Source organism: Aspergillus oryzae, chromosome 1 (genome assembly GCF_000184455.2).
Source record: "Aspergillus oryzae RIB40 DNA, chromosome 1".
NCBI classification, from domain to species: Eukaryota; Fungi; Ascomycota; class Eurotiomycetes; order Eurotiales; family Aspergillaceae; genus Aspergillus; species Aspergillus oryzae.
The window spans coordinates 1,438,060-1,457,966 of NC_036435.1; the positions used below are offsets into that span (position 1 = coordinate 1,438,060).

General features: G+C 47.6%; 7 protein-coding genes and 1 non-coding gene across 8 annotated transcripts; 4 read left to right on the forward strand and 4 right to left on the reverse strand.

The window, feature by feature from the left end:
• Nucleotides 1–1,138: 1,138 nt before the first annotated feature.
• AO090009000544 (uncharacterized protein) lies at nucleotides 1,139–2,105 on the forward strand (the record flags this gene model as incomplete). Its single annotated transcript, XM_023235716.1, has 4 exons — nucleotides 1,139–1,243; nucleotides 1,299–1,443; nucleotides 1,499–1,606; nucleotides 1,690–2,105. The coding sequence occupies 4 exons, from the start codon at nucleotides 1,139–1,141 to the stop codon at nucleotides 2,103–2,105; spliced, it is 774 nt and encodes a 257-aa protein (XP_023088697.1).
• A 1,097-nt stretch (nucleotides 2,106–3,202) lies between these two features.
• AO090009t00013 lies at nucleotides 3,203–3,274 on the reverse strand. The gene has a single exon. It is a non-coding gene; the product is annotated as a tRNA-Arg (tRNA).
• Nucleotides 3,275–3,485: 211 nt separating this feature from the next.
• Nucleotides 3,486–4,951, reverse strand: AO090009000545 (putative flavin containing polyamine oxidase; the record flags this gene model as incomplete). The annotated part of the gene is made up of 4 exons (XM_023235722.1): nucleotides 3,486–4,486; nucleotides 4,548–4,800; nucleotides 4,861–4,884; nucleotides 4,928–4,951. 4 exons carry the CDS (start codon nucleotides 4,949–4,951, stop codon nucleotides 3,486–3,488), a joined length of 1,302 nt encoding a protein of 433 aa, XP_023088698.1.
• A 1,778-nt stretch (nucleotides 4,952–6,729) lies between these two features.
• Nucleotides 6,730–7,218, forward strand: AO090009000547 (uncharacterized protein; the record flags this gene model as incomplete). Its single annotated transcript, XM_003189006.2, has 4 exons — nucleotides 6,730–6,810; nucleotides 6,859–6,930; nucleotides 6,978–7,092; nucleotides 7,139–7,218. 4 exons carry the CDS (start codon nucleotides 6,730–6,732, stop codon nucleotides 7,216–7,218), a joined length of 348 nt encoding a protein of 115 aa, XP_003189054.2.
• A 397-nt stretch (nucleotides 7,219–7,615) lies between these two features.
• AO090009000548 (uncharacterized protein) lies at nucleotides 7,616–8,134 on the forward strand (the record flags this gene model as incomplete). Its single annotated transcript, XM_023235733.1, has 4 exons — nucleotides 7,616–7,782; nucleotides 7,833–7,910; nucleotides 7,964–8,092; nucleotides 8,122–8,134. The coding sequence occupies 4 exons, from the start codon at nucleotides 7,616–7,618 to the stop codon at nucleotides 8,132–8,134; spliced, it is 387 nt and encodes a 128-aa protein (XP_023088699.1).
• A 3,275-nt stretch (nucleotides 8,135–11,409) lies between these two features.
• AO090009000551 (uncharacterized protein) lies at nucleotides 11,410–14,323 on the reverse strand (the record flags this gene model as incomplete). The annotated part of the gene is made up of 6 exons (XM_023235737.1): nucleotides 11,410–11,438; nucleotides 12,556–12,617; nucleotides 13,210–13,266; nucleotides 13,323–13,449; nucleotides 13,514–14,203; nucleotides 14,254–14,323. 6 exons carry the CDS (start codon nucleotides 14,321–14,323, stop codon nucleotides 11,410–11,412), a joined length of 1,035 nt encoding a protein of 344 aa, XP_023088700.1.
• Nucleotides 14,324–17,164: 2,841 nt separating this feature from the next.
• Nucleotides 17,165–18,882, forward strand: AO090009000552 (uncharacterized protein; the record flags this gene model as incomplete). The annotated part of the gene is made up of 3 exons (XM_001816938.3): nucleotides 17,165–17,652; nucleotides 17,711–18,648; nucleotides 18,743–18,882. 3 exons carry the CDS (start codon nucleotides 17,165–17,167, stop codon nucleotides 18,880–18,882), a joined length of 1,566 nt encoding a protein of 521 aa, XP_001816990.3.
• A 242-nt stretch (nucleotides 18,883–19,124) lies between these two features.
• Nucleotides 19,125–19,794, reverse strand: AO090009000553 (uncharacterized protein; the record flags this gene model as incomplete). The annotated part of the gene is made up of 2 exons (XM_023235748.1): nucleotides 19,125–19,502; nucleotides 19,531–19,794. 2 exons carry the CDS (start codon nucleotides 19,792–19,794, stop codon nucleotides 19,125–19,127), a joined length of 642 nt encoding a protein of 213 aa, XP_023088701.1.
• Between the last annotated feature and the right edge of the window lie 113 nt (nucleotides 19,795–19,907).

Consider the following 19,907-nt stretch of genomic DNA (forward strand, 5'->3'; position numbering starts at 1 on the left):
TTCCGGCACTGTCCGCATCCGGTAAACCAGACATACTTTGAGTGGAAACATCTCCACTCCATCCAGCCTCCCGAGATGTCGGAACCGTGGAAGTTTAAGCAGACTATTAGGCCCTTCCAAGCATGCCACTCGCTCGTGGAAAATACATCCCCATGCCTGCCCAATAGCGCCGGCGATTCCCTAGCAGGCTCCAGCACTGTCTAGGAATAAGCTTCGCCATCGTTAGATTTCTCTATCGACCCATGCTATCTGGACCAGTGGGAGAGAGGAATCGATTCCCTGTCCGCAGGCAAGATTCCACAACCTGTAATGGAGGTCGCAAAAACAGGTCCATATTATCAAGGTTGGCATTGTTAAAATTTCTGTCTTTCGCACACTAACCTTACAATTGAAGGTCCCTTCGCTCCCTTTTGCCGCCCAAACGGTATTCACTCGTTCCGGCTGTTTAAATGGCAGTCGGTCCCTCGTTCGCTCGTTCATAACGGTGGGAACGACTGCAGATCGTCCCCATGGCTCACCCGGGAGTCGGACAGGTGGTATGTGCTTTTTTATTTCCCTCTTCCGCAATTGATCGGCACGGGCAACCGGTGAACTGACGATCACTTTGTCGCGTATATTATAGGTCGGATGGTACATCTGTACGGTTGTCGCTTGTGCTTTTTTCGTTACACGATTAGTTGTGCGATGGCGGAGGTTCAGCAAGTTTTACGTCGACGACTACCTCGTCGCGGCGGCCTGTCTGTGTTTGATCGGTGATCTGATCATTCAGCATTTCATGTTCAATTGGGGTAAGTTGTGGTTGCGCTGGGAGATGCATGGCAAGGGTTCTGATAGTTCTTTGCTGTTTAGGCATGACGGACATGGCCAATGCGTCAAAGTCGGATATGGTCAATATGATGAAGGTTAGTGCAGCTTGGATAACGGATTTGTCGCATCGCACGCTGACCGTTGGTTATAGATGATCATTCCAGGGTCTACTCTTTATGTGACTTCTCTGTGGTTGATCAAGGCTGGCATGGTTCGTACCCTTTCGCATTCTTGACCAGATGGAGAAAAGGGCTGTTGACTAACTAGTTGTGCATGCAGGTTTGCTTCTACAAACGTCTGGCGGATCGAACCCACTACCAACGAATCTACAATGTTGTCCTCGCCTTGCTTGCCGCTACGTGGCTCACTATCTTCCTCAACATCATCTTCAAGTGCTTTCCTGTCGACCGCATTTGGGATATGGATAACCCGGACCGTGCGCTTTTCCCAATATGAACACCGGTAGATGGGCGCAAGCTAACAATACACAGGGGCATGTTCCAATAAACAGACCCGGGTCAATTACTGGATCACCATTTTGTGTACGTTGTCGCAGCCTACACACTCTTTCACATAAGAAACCCTCACTAACGTCAATTCCACCAACAACAGTCAACATCTTCAGTGATGTAATCAGTGAGTTACCCATGACCAACCATGCAACCCTACAATAAACTAACAACCACGCCAGTCATCTGTCTCCCAATCTCCCAAGTCCTCCGAATCCGCATGCCTTTCAAACAAAAGCTCGGTGTTATGTCCATCTTCCTCTTGGGTATCCTCGTCGTCATCACAAGCAGTACGTCCTTCCCTCCCCAAACTCCCCTTCCAACCCCAACTCAAAGAACTCAACCCCGAACTAACCAACTCAAAAAAAAACAGTAATCCGCGCAATCTTCGCCTGGCAAAACAAACAAATGATAACCTGCACGGTCTCAATGATCGAAACCGCAATCGCCATAATCGCCAACTCCCTCCCCGTCCTCCGGACCCTTTTTTTTGGTTCGAAGTCTCGCAGCGGGACCTACTACAACAACAGCAGCCGAGCATACGAGCTCTCCCACTCCAACGGTCCAGCGAAACAGGGACCCCTGAATAAGGTGACGGCGTCGGTGGCCTCGAACGTCGTTACGGATGGCCATGGTACGCCGACGGGGCTGTCGAGACATGATTCTGAGGATGAGTTGGTCAAGGATGCGGCTTGTCCGCCGGTGGATGATCATGCGGGGATTTCGGTTACGACGGAGTATCATGTTTTTCATGGGAGGTATTCTAGTCCTAGTGTTAATGGGAGGTAGTGAGCCTTTTTTTTCTTGGGTGTTGCTGTGTTGCTGTGGCAGGGGGGTTGTAGGGGTTGTATGGGTGGTAGTAATTTATATGAGTTTATGTATATGTCTGTATATGTGTGCTATGAGGTTAATGTAATTATGTATGAATGGATGGATACTATCAGGGATAAAGTGTCCAAGGCGCGACTCAGCAGCCATATGGTTTTGGTCGACTGGTAGCGACAGATACTGATTGTCAGGTTTAGTGTCTGTGAAGGTCCTGCCATGTATCGGGGCATCAATGTCTAGTATGTCAGGATATGTCTGTAGAAACCTCCCATTATCAAATTGCGTTGTACCAGCTTAACAGCCATCGCTTAAGCATTGAATAACAATGATGCTACAAACGAGGATGATGCATGGCAAGGACGGTGGCACCAAGCCGACCAGTAACTTAGCTTCTCTCGGACAGACGCAGCTATGGTATGTATAATGACACTACGGCATATCCAAACCTTTAATAATGGTTGTTATCATCTTTATCTTGCTGCAAGATTGTCGACAAGTTCAGATGTATACATCGAAGACGCTTCCTTACCGCCTTCTGCACTCAGATAACTTAGTGGTTGCCGGCAGTTCTTGGGTCTAGTCCCAGAGGGGTAAACCGATGTAAGGCGGTAAGTTACACAGTACCAATATGAACCTAGATTTTGAATCCTAAATTAAATGGAGAGACAAGCATGAGGGATGGAAATTTATTATTTAAAAAAAAATTGTAAATAAAGAAGGGGAACCGAGGTGGAAATAACAAATTGTAAAGCAAGACGATGAAGAGACAGGAGATGTTTAAGAAAAGAAAGTTGGGTAGTAATTGCAATCTATGAACCAAAATATACTGTGGCGATATATATTATCCGACCGCGGAGTTAGAAGGTATCGATGAGTTCTGAACCGAGGAGGAGGAGTGCTTTATATTGAACCATCTACTGAAAATTAAGGTACAAGAAGAAATAGAAAATAGAGAAATTGATAAAAAAGAAGGAACAAGAAGCAGATTGCAAGAAAAATATAAGAAAAAGTGGTGAAAGCAAAAGAAACAAAAAGATGGTGGAAGAAAAAAGGAAAGCCGAGCGACGCAGGGATCGAACCTGCAATCTCTAGAGCCGAAATCTAGCGCCTTACCATTAGGCCAGCCGCCCAGTTGCTGTGATGAAGAGTTTCCAAATATAAATAATATATTAAGCTTTATAAATGGTATGTGAAGTTCCTGGACTAACCTAATGACATTACCAATGTTTATCTTATTATTCTGGACACAACCTGTCTTTATATGAATAAACCAGTTATTGAACAACAAATTATAGCCTTACCATGCTTTATCACGTCATGTAGGTATGGGTCCAGCCCTGATTATAGATCTGTACTGTTAACCGACCACCCATTGATGATGGTATACGCATCTATTGGCGTCGTGCCATGCAACACATCATAATGGGTGCGATCTCCGCAGATAGCTTCGTCATGAGTATTCGAGCATTTATCCTGCAACATCGCAGCGATTTGCTCGCCCGCCTCGAGGCCCTCAAACCACGCACCGTGCAAAAATCCGAAATAAGGTGCGCTGGTTGCCTCTCCGGCGAACCACAGCCGGTCTACGTTGGCGCGTAGATTCTGGTGCATTTCTAACGTGGTTCCCACGGGCCAGTTGGAGTAGCTGCCGTACGCCCATGGCTCGTTGTTCCATCGAGGATATATGAATGCGGTGGGCTCGGGTATTTGTTTATCGGGAAACATCTCGCGGAGGACAGCGAGAACTTCGTCTTTGGTTTGCTCGTTGGACTGTCTCTCTACTCGATATGCCTGCTCTTCTACGACAGTAACGAACAGGATGTTAGACTCAGGCATGAAGCCGTCTTTCGAAAGCGATTGGAATATCGGGTAGTACCCGCGTGTGGTAGGCGACGCATATAAGAAAAATTGCGTATCGGTCGGCCAGAATGCCTCATCAAACTGCAGAAAGATCTTGGTGTATGTCCCCATGCTGAATTTCTGAATAGCAGTTTGTTTCCATTTGGGCAAAGCCGGGTGGAACTGTACGACGTCGTTCTGCAGTACGCCTAGAGAAAACGTGCAAATGGCATATGCTGCGCTGACACAGCTGCCATCGCTGTTGGTGATTTTGACACCTTTTTTAGAGTATTCAATACCGGTCACTTGGGTGTTGAGCCAGAGCCGACGGTCTTGGACCTCTTTATGGAGGAAGGTCGACGCCTCGCGTTCGATGATGGTACTATATCCGCGAGGATCCACGACCATGTGGTTATTTTCACCAAACTGGTTGAACGTGAGATTCTCGGCGGCTACTCCGAAAATGAATGAGCTGGCGTCGGGGCTGGCTGCGCATTCGCAGTCTGTCAATTATTGGTTAGTCAGGGTTTGCTGCGAAGTCTTGTCCTCCCATGCGCTTCGTACCCCAATTCCACCATTCCACTGCTTGTGCCTTCATATCGTTCTGTGGGGGATTCCAGCCCGCCATGGCAAATCCTGTACGCGCATTATTATCTTGAATATTGTCTAATAACATCTGTCCCGCGTCTCTGTAGGCCACATCTTTCACGTCGCTGAAAGTGTTTAACAGATCTTGGTAGTCATTGTAGCCGGTCTCGTCATATGTCAGGACGGAGCTGGAATTGTCCGGTGTGTTTTTGAGTCCGTGCTTATTGGCCTGTCAAGATAGGATTCTGTCAGTTATATATTGAAAGCGAGGAGAAATGCTGTCCCGTACTAGTGTTACGAGTGGGTTTTCTTCCTGAAGTTAGTAAAGACCAAACACATAGAATATGGGCGCTTACCTGCCCTACTTGTCCCAACTCCATGTAACTGCGCTTATAGCTTAGCAAGCCTATCTTCTAGCTTCTGATAGACTGTATGTATGGAGTCATACCCAATTCGCACCAAATTCTATCACGTAGGGCTTCCCATTCTTGTCCTGACCAAAGTCCGTACTCCATACGCGCCCGCCAATAGTATTTCGATACTCGAGAATGAGAAAGTCGTGAATCGATGCGTTTGACAAAGCTTGCTAGTCACATAAATCCATGAATAATTATCCTATTTTTCCTTTCTGGGGCTTGACAGCCTCGATGATACCACTTACTGCTGCCGTGATACCGGCCATCCCGCCTCCTCTGGGTTACGTTAGACCCCTGCGACACCACAAAAAGGTTATTATTATCTTACAAGATCGCCACTGTGGTTTCCGTGCATATCCTTTCCCCGGGTGGAGGTTGTGCGACATGAGCGAAGGCCGACTTTATGGTTCCGGTGACCAGTAAGAGACTCGAACATATTGAAAACGTGAAATGCATCTTGTCTAAAGCTTACACGATGTTTGGTTCTAAACGGAATACAGGAGCGCTACGCAGAGCTTTTGTATTCACTACTGGGCTGCACTGGGCAAGTCATATCTGGTACATGACCTTCGCTTGGCGTTCAGTGACTGGTACAATGGGTTATCTCTGCACCAGCTCACCAGATCGCCAGTGAGGCGATTTGCAGCGGCCAGTGATCAGCAGGACAGTCTTGGCATGCTAATCGGACTAGTTAGTAGACGTTTGGGCTGGTGGTCAGGAAGTTTAGCACGAGATGGGTAAGTCCAGGCGGATCGAACCTCTTGTCATGTGGGAGGGTTGATAAGCATTTGGCGTGGCCAGTTAGGATGCTTAAATAGTGGGTTAATTAGTTTAATAAGAGCTAACTCTTTGCTTTGATCCATAACCCCTTGGATGGGGCCCACCTTAAGTGCTAGCTGGCAAATCAGATACATCGCTGCAGCGAGATGACTCGTCCTTTATCAGGACCAAATTAAATCAATCAAGTCGGCAAGCCCTAGCTTAACTTCCCCGCATCCGAGGTTGGACATTCCGTTTCCATCTTGGCTTCTCAATAAACCAAGGAACAATAATTAGATATTAATACTGTCAATTCTGCAAGTATGGATCCACCACACTTTCTCCCAAACATACTTTCATCGACCGCCATGGAGGAATCAAAGGTTGAATACGTACCGGAAGACGATGCGCAGCTGGCTCGTATGGGCCATAAGCCGGAATTGCATCGGAACTTTTCCACCCTGTAAGCTGACCCAAGGATCTGGCTTATCGGCTAAAATGCTGATTCGTGTTTAGTTCTATGCTTGGTTTGGCTTTCGCGGTGCTTAATGTAAATGTTAAAGCCACCCGGATTAAGTCCTCACTAACGAACTATAGTCTTGGACGGCCCTCTCTGCGAGTTTATCCATAAGTTTGACATCGGGTGGTAGTACTAGTGTAATTTGGGGTGAGTATCTCAATCCAACACTGTCGAATATCGCTTACGGTTGTAGGTCTGGTAACAGCTGGCACTTGCAATCTGTGCATCGCAGCATCCCTGGCTGAATTTCTCTCGGCATTCCCAACGTGAGTTTCTTGGCAATCAAAGAAGCAAAAAGAACAAACGAAGAAATACGAGGGAGAACCGGGGGCTTACCTGCGAGTGTATCTGTAGGGCGGGTGGACAATATCATTGGGTAGCTGGTGAGTAGTCTATCCCTTGCATACGATCGTCTCACTAATGTCGTCAGTTGGTATGTTGGCCCAATGCATTAGGTTTCCGCATGTTAAACAAGACAGTATCTTGGCCGCAATGGGTTCCGATCTTGTCTTGGATTACCGGCTGGGTTAATGTCGCGGGTTGGGTAAGTGCCCCGGTGGAAATCAGGCTAGGAGCGAAGTTGACTCTATAGGTTGCGCTGGTGGCCACCAACTCCCTTCTTTCAAGCCAGTTGATTGCGGGAGTAGTCTCCGCGGTATATCCGGTAGGTTTCCTTTTCTTTGTTACATATTTCACACTGAATGTGGCTAGGACTTTGAATGGCAGCGATGGCAGCAGTTTCTCATTTACGTGGGTATCACATTGGGCGCGTTCGTGATTAACGCGTTCATGAATTCTGTGCTACCACTCATCTACCGTGGCGCTTGTATGTATGCCCTGAAACTGTATACGCTCGGTTCTAAATGTGGTAGTTACTTGGTCGATTGGCGGCTTTGTTCTGGTTTCTATCACTGTGCTGGCGTGCGCTTCTCCAGACTATAACTCTGCCTAGTGAGTATCCTCTCAGACTGAGATGCATTAGCTAATGAGATAGCTTCGTATTCTGCGACTTTGTGAACCAAACTGGCTGTGAGTTTGCAACACCTGAGAGACAGAATGTCGCTAATGATTAATAGGGCCTGATGGCGTGGCATGGTTACTGGGGGTTTGTCTCCATCCAGACTCATTTGAGAACGAAACATACTAATTCTTTAGCTCCTACAAGGAGGATTGGGTGTCACTGCATTCGTATGTCGAATCTAACTGGTAATCCATCATAATGCTAATCATTCCAGGATGCTGTGGTCCACATGATCGAAGGTCAGCAAATCCGACACACATCACGAGACCAGACTAACCCTCATTGAAACACAGAAATCCCGAATCCATCCGTCAAAGGACCCAAAGTCATGTTAACCTGTGTCGGAATTGGTACCTTCACCGGCTCCGTCTTTCTGATCGTCCTGCTCTTCGTCGCAGGCGACATCACCGACGTGGTGAGCTCAAAAGCAGGGCCTCTGCTGCAGATTCTTCTCCACGCGACCCAAAATACTGCCGGCGCGATATGTCTGCTCATGTATGTTTACTTTGTACCATTTGAATCGACAGTATGAACTAACGAGATAGGTTACCTCTCGTTTGTCTGGTCTTCGCCACACTCAGCGTGATGACGACGAGTAGTCGGATGATTTTTGCATTCGCTCGGTGAGTCACATATACTGGTTCTTTGAAAAGGAAGACCTACTAACTTAAGCAAGGGACGGTGGTCTCCCCGCATCGCGATTCTTCGCCCATGTCCACCAGAGACTCGGACTACCTCTGAATGCACTGGCATTGACCACATTAGTCGTTATAATATTCGGTCTGATCTTCCTTGGGTCTTCAAGGTAGGTTCTATCTACAACATCAACAATAGAATACCCAACTAACAAGAAAGTGCCTTCAACGCCATCGTCTCATCCTCCGTCGTAGCACTGGATCTATCCTACGCCATGCCGATCGCTGTCAACTGCCTCCGCGGACGGAAAACATTACCCGATCGGAAGTTCCAGATCCCGAATGCTATCGGATGGGTAATTGATATTGTAAGTTGTCATAGCTTCTATTCCGGTCTGAGTGATAGATATGGTGTCAACTAATGGTGTGTGTATCGTAGATCTCCCTGTCTTATATCGTTCTGACGACTGTCTTGTTTCTGTTCCCTCCTTCTCGGCCGGTGACGGGGAGTAGCATGAGTATGTATATCCAGGGAATTCTCTAGTTCTATCTAGTGTGTATGCTGACAGATGTAGATTACTGTATCGTTGCATTCGGGATTATCGTCCTGGTGTCGGTTGTGCAGTGGATTGTGGATGGACGGAGGAATTTCACGGGGCCTAGGGTTGAGACCTAGCTAGCTTTGTCCGGAGATGCAGTTTACTACTTAATGTCCTGGATAAATAGTAGAGTGGTATTTGTTACCTGTGCATGAGGGATGTCTTGTTCTTGTTGCGACGTTGCATGACCAGGCGACGAATAAACTCCGAACAGCCACAGCAAAGCTGTAATACTACCCAATCAGAAGAGTCTAAGGGTACCCTGACCTAATGTATTACGAGACCAGCATAACCAATGGCCTGAGGGTTGCAGCAGTACAAAGCAAAGGTTACCAAACTGTCGATTCGACAGATCACAGCACCAAGACTGACAACACTACTTCATTCACTTAGAGCACACAAGACCATATCAGATAAAAAAAAATATAATTAACTCATATGCCAGCATACAGCCAAGATCCCAGATCTCACGTTAAATAAAATAATAACATAAATAAACCAAAATCATCGCTACAATCCAAGCACCCAAACTCCACAAATGCAGTATCCTATCCTATCAGAACCAGTCCGAGATCATGATCATTCGTCGAGACAGTCAGAGATTACTGAATCTCGTAGAGAGCGAACGCGCGCTCGATATCTTGTAAGGTCTCTTTGTCTCCGTATGCATCCATCAAGGCTTTGTTGCGGTGGAGACGTTCTGCTTCCTCGGGGTCGTAGGCAGGAGTGGGGGCGTTGTAGTAATTGTAGACGCCGAAGCCTGGGATTGAATTGTTAGATAGATGTTTTTGAGGGGTTTTGTTGAGGTGAAGAGAGGAGAGGTTTACCGAGGGCTATCATCCCCATGGTTGGGAGGTACCTGGATTCAGGATATGTTAGTACCTTTTCTTCTTTCTATGATGAATAAAGTAGGGAATAAGTGAAATATACCATTTACCAATATTGCCCTTGACAGGAGGAATGTAAACAGGCCGCTTGAAGTGCGGGCGCTGTGGTGCGGACGGGGTGGTGGAAGTATCCATCTTTGGATGTACGTATGGGGTAAAACTTGTTCACGGTGGAAATGGAAATCTTGGGGAAATTAGAGTTCTTAATGGGGTTGGGGAGAGTATTCTTATATCTCTGGTTATAATTGTGGAGAGTCAGTGATGTGATTTAGTGTGGCATGATCGGAAATCGTATGATTGGAATTCAATGATCTTCAACGTCAATCATGAAACTCTTGCAGCTGCTGATCATCATGACATTATTGATGCAATGATACCCCGATCTAACACCTTCCGCGATTTTACCCGTGTATTAGGAAGTAATCTGGTTTGACCAAAGATATTTCCGTCCTGCCTTTGCTTAACTACCGTGGTCTCTACCCGAGCTCGGATCCAAGGATATGCATATTGAACCGTATCCAATGAGTCTTTGGTCTGAAGATCCTCGGCGATCATGTCCTTTTTGTCTCTTGATGACGCCCTATCTGCTTGTATGATTTTGTCATCGCACTTACTTGATTCCCTGGAGCAGCTCCATCCAGTCCCTACGCTCTTGGCATGAAGCTCTACAATGCTTGCCGACCGCGACTGGCACTCATCTCCTTTCTATACAGCTTAGACACTATATTGGGGTGTGCGAGGCGATCTAAGACACATACGGTGTAGGTGGGGATAGCCTTTTTGCAGGAAAGCCTGTTCATTATTGTCGGGATTAGGGTTTCAAGCAATAATCACGAGACAGACGGCCCCGAACGCAGTTGAGTAGTAGTTACAAGGGCGATGCACCGTACACAGTACGTTTAATTGGTGATCCTATAACTTCCACTTATTATCTTTCTTCTATGTACCGGGTATGACAGTTTGGCGCTCGGTGGAGATTCTGCGTCACCAGCAAGTGCACAACTAGGAAGCCAATTGTTAGACACTAATTAGTTGATGGAATTCTGATTGATTGATCCTGGAAGATCACACGTCCAGCTACATTTCTTTTATATTGCATATCGTTATGAAGCATTATCTGGGAAGTTCTCATCAAATCATACCTAGGACTATCCAGTGTAGTCGCGGAAGGGCACCGGAATAGGTATATGGACAGGATGGAACCACGCCGACTATCCACCGAGATATACTACTCAACAAACAAATAATAATAACATGATTGATATCCCAGGAAACAGAAGATGAGGGGTGAAATGAGGTGAATCTTACAAGGCTGAGTGCTCGTATGCAGGTCAATACCCGATGGTGGGGTGACGGCGCTTATGGAGATTCACACATCAATTACCCACCAGCAGCTGGAATTTGTACCTGTTTCCCAGATATTTCTTCACAAGATCATTCACTGTACATATCGCTTCTGAAAATATGGAAATCGTACTCTCTAGTCCACCAATATACCTTTATTCTCCTCTACCGGAAGGCTATATCCGCTTACTCCGACTGCTGCCACATCAGGATAAACATGCTCCAATACAATGTCAACTGTTTGACTATCCTCTCCACAGCTATGTGGTAGGGACCCACCGGTACGAGGCCCTGTCGTATGTATGGGGCTCCCCAGAAAAGCCTTACTCTATTTTCCTCGATGATGGCTGCTTATCCGTGACAACGAATCTCTATGCGGCGTTATTACATCTTCGAGATCGCTTTATCGAACGCGTGATATGGATAGATGCTGTATGCATCAATCAGACTGATTTAGATGAGCGGGGTAGCCAGGTCCAGTTTATGGCCGAGATATTTGCCAAAGCGAGCTGTGTAATCGTTTGGCTTGAAGAGGAGGCTACCAGCATCCATGATGACAAGACCTCCGATGAAGGCGGTAGAGCCCTCGAGGTAATACAAAAGGCTGCAGAGGGTTACTGTAGGACAGGCATGGACGAGGAAAAAGCGGTTCTCGCTTTACTTGAACGGTCGTGGTTTCGGCGTGTCTGGGTAAGATAGTAAGCAATTTAGAGTGTTAAGAGGGATCCTGACAGTTTCAGGTACTTCAAGAGATTGCTGCAGCGCGACATATCCTGATAGCATGTCATTCCGCTGAAATCGACGGACATGCCTTCGCTTCTGGTCTAACGGCACTGAAAACGCTCATTGTCGATGCGAACATGCGAGATCAGATCGGCATGGCGGTATTTCTAATAAAGAATGCGACCTTGCGACATAAGCGCGTGATTGCTGGTCCTGATAAACTTTCCCTTCACATACGTTCATTAGCAGATTTGACAACCATGTATAACAACCATGAAGCTACTGATTGCCGGGACAAGGTTTATGCTCTACTAGGCATGAGCTCCGATAATCATGGTCCGGGGGCCATATTGCCTGTCTATACCGTGTCATGGAAGGATATAACCTGTCGACTTATCAGGTTTTATGTTGGTGAGCAGGCATGTGTACAGACATGGGACGATGAAGATATTGCAGTGATCAAGGGTAAAGGTTGTGTTCTTGGCGTGGTAAAAAGGGTGAAGCTGAACTCATCCAAAGACAATATGTGGGATAATAGCCACAATGCGTTTGTCACCATGCAATTGACAGGTGGAGATGAGAGAGGAGATGGGGATATGTGGACCTTCTGTAAATGGCCGGGGCTGATAAAAAAGGGTGATATCGTCTGTGTTTTGCAAGGAGCGTCCAAGCCTACACTCATAAGGCCATGTGGTGATCACTGTGCCGTTATTACGGTTGGCTTCGTTCCTCACAGTGCAGATTACTCAATGCATGGGATACAATCTGCGAATGGGGGGGAAATCGATGAGTGGAACGGCCTTCTACAGTCGGTAGCCTTATACCCAAGGGATTTCCTGCTTGTCTGGGAATGGCAAGGGTTCTCCGGAAGACTCGAAAATGAAAAAGATCGGGCATGGCTTATGGATCGTCGATTACCAGAACGTGCGAAGAGAGAGTTAGCAGTTGAAATGCCTAAGTTACATAGATTACAAAATCTTGGACTAATATTGGTTGATTCGGAGAAGTTTGAACAGGCGCTGGAACACTTTCCACAAGCGTTGGACTTCTATGGCCCGAAAGCTGAGGAGGCTTACTTACCCATATTCACAGCGATAATGAACATTGCCATGTCATGGAGGGTGCCGAGTGACGTGGCGATACTGAGAAGCATGGTGGATATAGCCCGACGAAGAGGAGACTTTGTTATGATTGCGGAAGATACAATGGCTGAAATTGTAAAGTCAGACGATGCTCTACGGTGGATGGAATTCCTTTTCACCCAAAGAAGGAACGAGCTTCCGATCACTGAAAAAGTGCTTGAAGAAGCAGCCGCAAATCAAACATGCAGCGGTGAACTTATGAGCTTTATACTTGACCGAGCAGGACCAGAAATCAGAATTACGGAAAAGATACTTCTGGCAGCGGCTCAAAATCCAGGCTATCCAGTGGATATTATGAGATCAATTTTCGTCCGACGAGAGAACGAGCTCCAAATCACTGAAAACATATTCATGGCGGCAAAATCAAACAAAAAGTGGGGAAGAGACTTGGTAATTATCCTAGATGTGCAAAGGATAAAGCTTTCACAGAATCCGCATGTAAGGTATTGGAATGTGAAGGCTAACCTAGGCCCGACTATACTAGATGATTTGTTTTAACCATATCTCTGGACAAGGCCCTTTATATCGTTGAGCATCCTAGCGGCTTTTGTTAGTACAAAGTGTGTCCTCTAGAATTAAAATGAACTCTTACTGCTCTCTAAGTGTGTGATTCTCTGTGAATAAGGCAGAGACATGAGTGTTGAATCTCCTACCAAAGAGTCAGTACTTAATGATCATTTGTTACAGGTTCGTGGGCATGCTCACAACTTGTAAAGATCCAGCCGGCCATCATAATCTTCTTCAGGTGCCGATACCTGGACATATGAGTGATACGCTGCCAGGTATTCGTCGCCAAATCGGTTACAGATAGGCCGCCACTGGCCAAACTCATCTATATGTAGCCCGAGATGTTAGCAAGAACACTGTTAGTCTAAGAGCTAAACGATAGAACATACATTCATTATGCGCGTAGAAGGAGCAGGCATCAAACACAAGAGAGTCGCCCGTCTCCACGTCAATCCCTGAGTTTGCATACCACAAATCTCCGTGAACAAGCGAGGGCTTTACAGACCGGCCATCTGACTCAAGCGGACGCAGCAGATGAGGTATAACTTTGTCAAAGAGGAGCGGGAGCAGATGATCTAGTTCTGGGTCTGGTCCTTTTGCCTTTATCTCCAGATCAAGGGCTTTCTTCAAACTTTTTGCGAAGAAAGTCTCCCAGCTGTCTTCCCACTCGGTCATCTGAGGTAGATTGCCGCTGTATGTAGTCATGTGGAAGCCAAACTTTCCCGTCGGCGACTTACTGCTTTCATGCAGAGTCGCAAGGCGCGCAGCAAATTTATGTGGATCTGGCATGTCATCTGTCATCTCTCGATAGTCACATAGAAGATAATGCATGTCTGGAACGTCCTGGTAAGTTCCCCATGCGATTGGCTTTGGTGCGAAGTCCGGCAGAAGAGTGTGTATCGCCTTCATTGACTCGTATTCCCCATGAACCATGTTCTTGCCGCGTTCGTTAGACACAACCTTCATGAAGAATGAGAACGGAGTTCCGTCCTCTAATTCGACATTTATGCGGCCAGTGTGGCCCCAAAAGCTGATTCCATGACTCTCTGTGGATACAACACGACATCCTTTAGGTAAGTCTTGTCTATCGTCAGCATGGGACATGCTCGACGCTAATAATGATGCTCACTGGCAACAACGCTGGGGTCAACTCTATTCTCCCCATCAAAATTCGGGACATAGGTCCCAGTATCTCCCATGATCCTGATGTCCTGACTATGATATTCACCTGAGCAGGTCAGATTTGATACGCTTTATAGTGCCGACAAGAGCCAAATGAGAGGTTTTTCTAAGGGTCGATGGGCTCACTTGTGCTGAACAAATACAGGCTATGTGATATGTTTAGAAAAAAAAAAAAAATAGTTCTAGAGATGCCAGTGGACACAGGAGAGGAAGAGTCAATGTTTAGCATGGCGGAGCAATGTACAGTCGCGAAAATCCTAAGCGCCCACCTGGTGGTACCTGGTGGGGTAATCGTAGATATTCGTGTTGCGCTCAACGCCTCGGCTCACGTCCCCACCAGCATAGAATTTTAAGACATCTTATATGGTTGACTATCAGTAGAGACAGTCATGCACTATTAAAAAGGAAAAATAGATTCATTTGTAGGCACAGTCCACACTTCTACAACTTTGGAATCGTTCACACTGATTATTGAGGTTATTCCCGGATATTGGTCACCTTCGAGCTTGATTTATGTATTTCCTTTACCCGAAGAATGGTATCAACAATAATATGTCTGTAGGATATAGATAGAAAGATAAACCGACTGACTCGTAGGCTTTCGACTTAAACAAGATTCATTTTACATTTTAGCTCTATTTTATCCCGTTCATCTCACTTAAATTGGCGATTGGCTTTGCCGCGAAAACAGTACCTTATACTTGGCCAATTACTAAATCCCTAGAGTTATCATCTAAGCTCGCTAATACTATGATTATAGTCATCTAGATTCTTACACATAGGGAATTGTAAGTCATACTTGATCTGAAATTGAATTGTATTCAAGTCGTTGTAAAGGCTTGTCTGCCCTCAGGTGTTGGCTCACTTATTGTGCCCCGCTGTAGAGACTTCTAAAATACGGTCTTCCATTCCCTCCACGCATATAACCTGGACGCCCGCATCTTCCAGTATCTTTCTTCCAGTGTTATCAGCGATAAACGTCTCCGGCTCTGTGATTCCCACATACACGACCTTGAGTGAGCTGGCCAGTCCCAATATCCTTTGCACGCAAGTTCTGTTGCCACTCAACCGCCTGCTGCATGGTTCCATGGTAGTATAAAGAACTGTATTCCTTGGTAATACTTCAACCAGCTCCGCTTCTGGCACATTGTGCTGGTCAGCCACCTTGATGAAGCAGCATTGCTCTGCATGTGTGTTTCCTGGATCTCCGGGTCTATCTCCCGGAAGTTCCATTGAATAGCCGGTGGATAGAATTTCGTTTCGATCAGCATCGACTAGCACTGCCCCCACGCAGAACTTTGTAGGTGAGGGAGGGGACAGACGGGCTTTTTCAAGGGCACATTCCATATACCCTTTGTGGTCTCCGACTGCGATGTTTGGGTGACAATCTGGAGATGTCATTGTCTTGTCAAGGGTGGTACAGTGAAGTATTCTCAAAAGTACTGGGCATGTTCAGATATTTTCCAACCGAATAGTGTGGATCTCGTTAAGGAGTTACCCTAGTCAGGGATGATATGGTGTTACCTTAGGCTTGAAACTGTCATGGGACTGTAGGGGTGCCCTAGGATATATATGACCGTCAATTAATCAAGGGTTCCTTACGATTGTCTTTTTAATTAGTTCGAAGGTAAATGCACTTAGCGCATAGTGCATTGAATTTTCAAATCAAAGAAATTCCCAGTATGAAACGCAGAGCGCATTAGAAGAAATAGCAATATGCACGATTGGTTCGCCAAAATGACAAAAATACCAAGGTTCTTAAACATAAACGCGTGATGTCCCGAAAGCCCTGGTGATCGATAACTATGTCGCCTTCTGCTCCCGTAGGCTGCCCATCAAACATGGCTCTGAAAGGGATCACAAGAGGTCCTCCGTCAATTGATGTGGGTGTAACGATTACTTCCTGAATACAGAAAGCTATTTGGGCGTTCGCCTGCATCTGGTTGGGTTGCAGGCTTATCGCTCACGTGGGGGTGTTGGCCCTCATAAATATCCCCAGATGCCGAGTAAGGGACGTGCGAGACTCAAACATTCTAATCTCAACTGCAGAACCATTTGTTCCAGACATTGTAGTATTTCTTTCTGATCGTTCAGCTGTTCTTTTCAGAAGCGAATTCGAGATCTCCACACGTGCATGAGGGGCGCCGTCCAAGGCCAAGAGACGCCGGTCGTGTTTTATCCCTGCCGATAACCAGAAGGATCCTATGGGAAGATACGAGGAACAGCCATCGACATCACACAGGAGACTAATCTCCTGCCACGGTTGCACTATCCAATGGAAAGATCCCATCGTCTCATTGACTGATTCAACCACGGCCTTAACCAGTGCGACCCTCCATAAGAAACCTTAAGAACCCAAATCTTGACTCTAGCGTCACTGCAGGGAATAACCTATTTACTTTGGTTTATACGCCGTTCCTTTCCTTATTCATTTCTTGCTCCGATCGCACTCTTTCAATAGCTGGAGCATATCACCGTGTTTGACATGGTTTTATAATTGTCGACTTAGGCCTCTTACTGACTGCATTGGGGCACAGCTAGTCTGTCCTTATTTCAATTAATTTCTTGTCTTTCTCTCGCGTTATTGTTTACTTCGTCGAGCTGTCGCGTGCCCACAAAAACATTCAATCGCCCCTTACTTTCGTGCCCCAACCAGCAGCTTGCATCAATTTTGTACAACCAGCGGCCGGAATCGATCACCAATTGATCGCAACCGATTGAGCCCCTTGCGCCACTCCCCAATGCAACTGTACTTTTGTCCATCGTAACTGCAAATGTTCTTAAAAACGCTATTTTCCCCTCGCCCGCGCAGCTACACGTTGCTGCAGCCCGTGCACCACAGCCCTACGGAATTCGCCATGCGAACGTCGAAAACAGACAAGGTCGTCACCACGGCCACCGATGGCGACGGCCCAGCAGGCAATCTGGACGGGGACGTGAGAAGGCTGGCAGAGATGGGCTACACACAGGACATGCAGCGGAATTTCTCCGTGATATCGTTACTGGGTGTGGCCTTCTCGCTGGCTAACTCGTGGTTCGGTATCTCCGCCTCGCTGATCACCGGTATCAAGTCCGGTGGAACAGTACTGACCATCTACGGAATTCCCTGGATCGCCTTCGTCTCGACCTGCGTCGGCGTCACGCTGTCCGAGCTGGCCTCGGCCATGCCCAACGCCGGCGGACAATACTTCTGGGCCAGCGAGCTCTCCCCCAAAAGATACGCCGCATTCGCCTCGTACCTCACAGGATGGCTCGCCTGGGCCGGCGCCATCTTCACCTGCGCCAGTGTAGCCCTAAGCCTAGGCTCCGCCGGCGTCGGCATGTGGCAGCTATCCCATCCAGACTTGTACGTCTTCACACCAGCAAAACCTCGCCAAACACCCATCTAACCAGAAAACCCACAGCGTCCCCAAGCCCTGGCACTCCGTAGTCGCCTACGAAGTAATCAACCTCTTCGCCTTCCTCTTCAACTGCATCGGCAAAGCCCTCCCCACAGTCGCCACCGCAACCCTCTACATCTCACTCATCTCCTTCGCCGTGATCCTCATCACCGTCCCCGCCACAGCACCCTCCCACGCCAACGCCAGATTCGTCTTCGCCAACTTCGTCAACTCAACCGGCTGGCCCTCCGACGGCCTCGCCTTCCTCGTCGGCCTCATCAACCCAAACTGGGTCTTCGCCTGCCTCGACTCAGCCACCCACCTCGCCGAAGAAGTCTCCCGCCCCGAACGCTCCATCCCAATCGCCATCCTCGCCACCGTCGCCATCGGCTTCACCACCTCCTGGTTCTACTGCATAGCCATGTTCTTCAGCGTCACCAACCTAGACCCAATCCTCTCCACCCCCACCGGCGTCCCCATCCTCGCCCTCTTCCAACAAGCCCTGCAGAACAAAGCAGGCGCCATAGCCCTCGAATCCCTCATCCTAGTCACAGGAATCGGGTGCCTAATCGCCTGCCACACATGGCAATCCCGTCTCTGCTGGTCCTTTGCCCGAGACCGCGGCCTTCCTTTCTCTCCCTTCTTGGCGAAGATTCACCCAACCCTCGACGTGCCCTTTAACGCGCACAGCGTCAGCTGCTTCATCGTCGGGTTACTGGGTCTGTTGTATCTGGGTTCTTCGACGGCTTTCAATAGCATGGTCTCGGCGTGTATTGTCTTGCTTTATTCGAGTTATGTTGTTCCTGTTATTGCTTTGTTGTATAAGGGGAGGGAGAATATTTCCCATGGACCGTTTTGGTTGGGGAGGGTCGGTTGGGTTTGTAATTGGGTTGTTCTGGGTTGGACGGTGTTTTGTTTGGTGGTTTATTCGTTTCCGAGTGTTTATCCGGTTACGACTGGGAGTGAGTTTCCTTTTCTTTTGTCTTTTGGTTGGCTCTTTGGGTTTTGGGTTGGGTTATTGTTTTTGGGGGTTGTGGAATGTGCTAACGAGACTAGATATGAACTACGTTTGTGTGGTGTATGCCGTTGTCGGGTGTATTATTGCGGTAGATTGGGTGGTGAGGGGGAAAAGGAGGTTTCGGGGACAGCATACCAGACACCAGGTGGAGGAACATGTTGGGCATTATGCTGATTAATGGATTGGATTTACTAATGCATTTATATAGTAATGGGTGGAATGTGGGTTTGATATATTGATAATGTGCATTAGATATTAATCAGATTCATATTCACAGAATATGCGTATAATACATAATCCTCGACTCCATTACGTTATTTCACATGGTTCACGTCGATATCCCACGGTGCATCTTGATCTGGGATCATATATACCAACCGAGTAATCTTGTTCTTCTGTCCATCTAGGTCTTTGGATAGATTAGACGAGAAACTTAGATGTACTCCCAGGCAGCAGCGGGTCCAGTGTATGGGGCAGCAACAGCCGAGAATCCAAGGCAGTCTCTGACGTTGCCGGTGGGCACGGTGGCATTGTTGGAGGCAGCAAACACCTGCCACTTGGGGTTACCGGGCACGATGGTGCTGTTGGTGGTGGGGCAGGCCATGAAGCCGTTCTTGTAGGTCCAGCTACCGAGGGTGCCGTTCTTGCCGGGCTTGTAGGCGAAGCCCTCAGTCGAGGAGCCGGGGGGAGTGTAGCCGGAGTGAGGAGTGGTGAAGGAGAGGGCGCCCTGGGGGTCGACGTAGATGCTCTGGCCACCGGGGACGGCGACGTCCTGGATTTTGAGTTAGCCATTGTTTGCTGATACGGGGTGAAGAGGAACACCTACAAGGTACTTGTCGCCGAGGAGAGCGGTCTCCTTGCCCGGGGGGCAGGCGCCCAGCTTCTCGATGTTCTCGGGGCAGTAGGTGGCGGCCTTTCCGCCGAGGTAGAAGTGGGAGTTGGCGGCGTTCAGGGTAAGGAAGTGGATGGGAGAGGCGGAACGAGCGGCGACGACACCGAAGGCGTTGGGGTCATTCTGAGCCTTAGGGGCAGGCACAGAGGGAAGAGCAGAGACTGCTGCAACGAGGGAGGAAATGGCAAGGAACTTCATTGTGATCGAGTGGTATTATTTTTGTTTATATCCGGGTTTATAAAAAGATGTTATAGGTTTTGGAGGTGATACGGCTAGGAGGAAGGGGTGGCAGGGATTTATTTATACGGGAC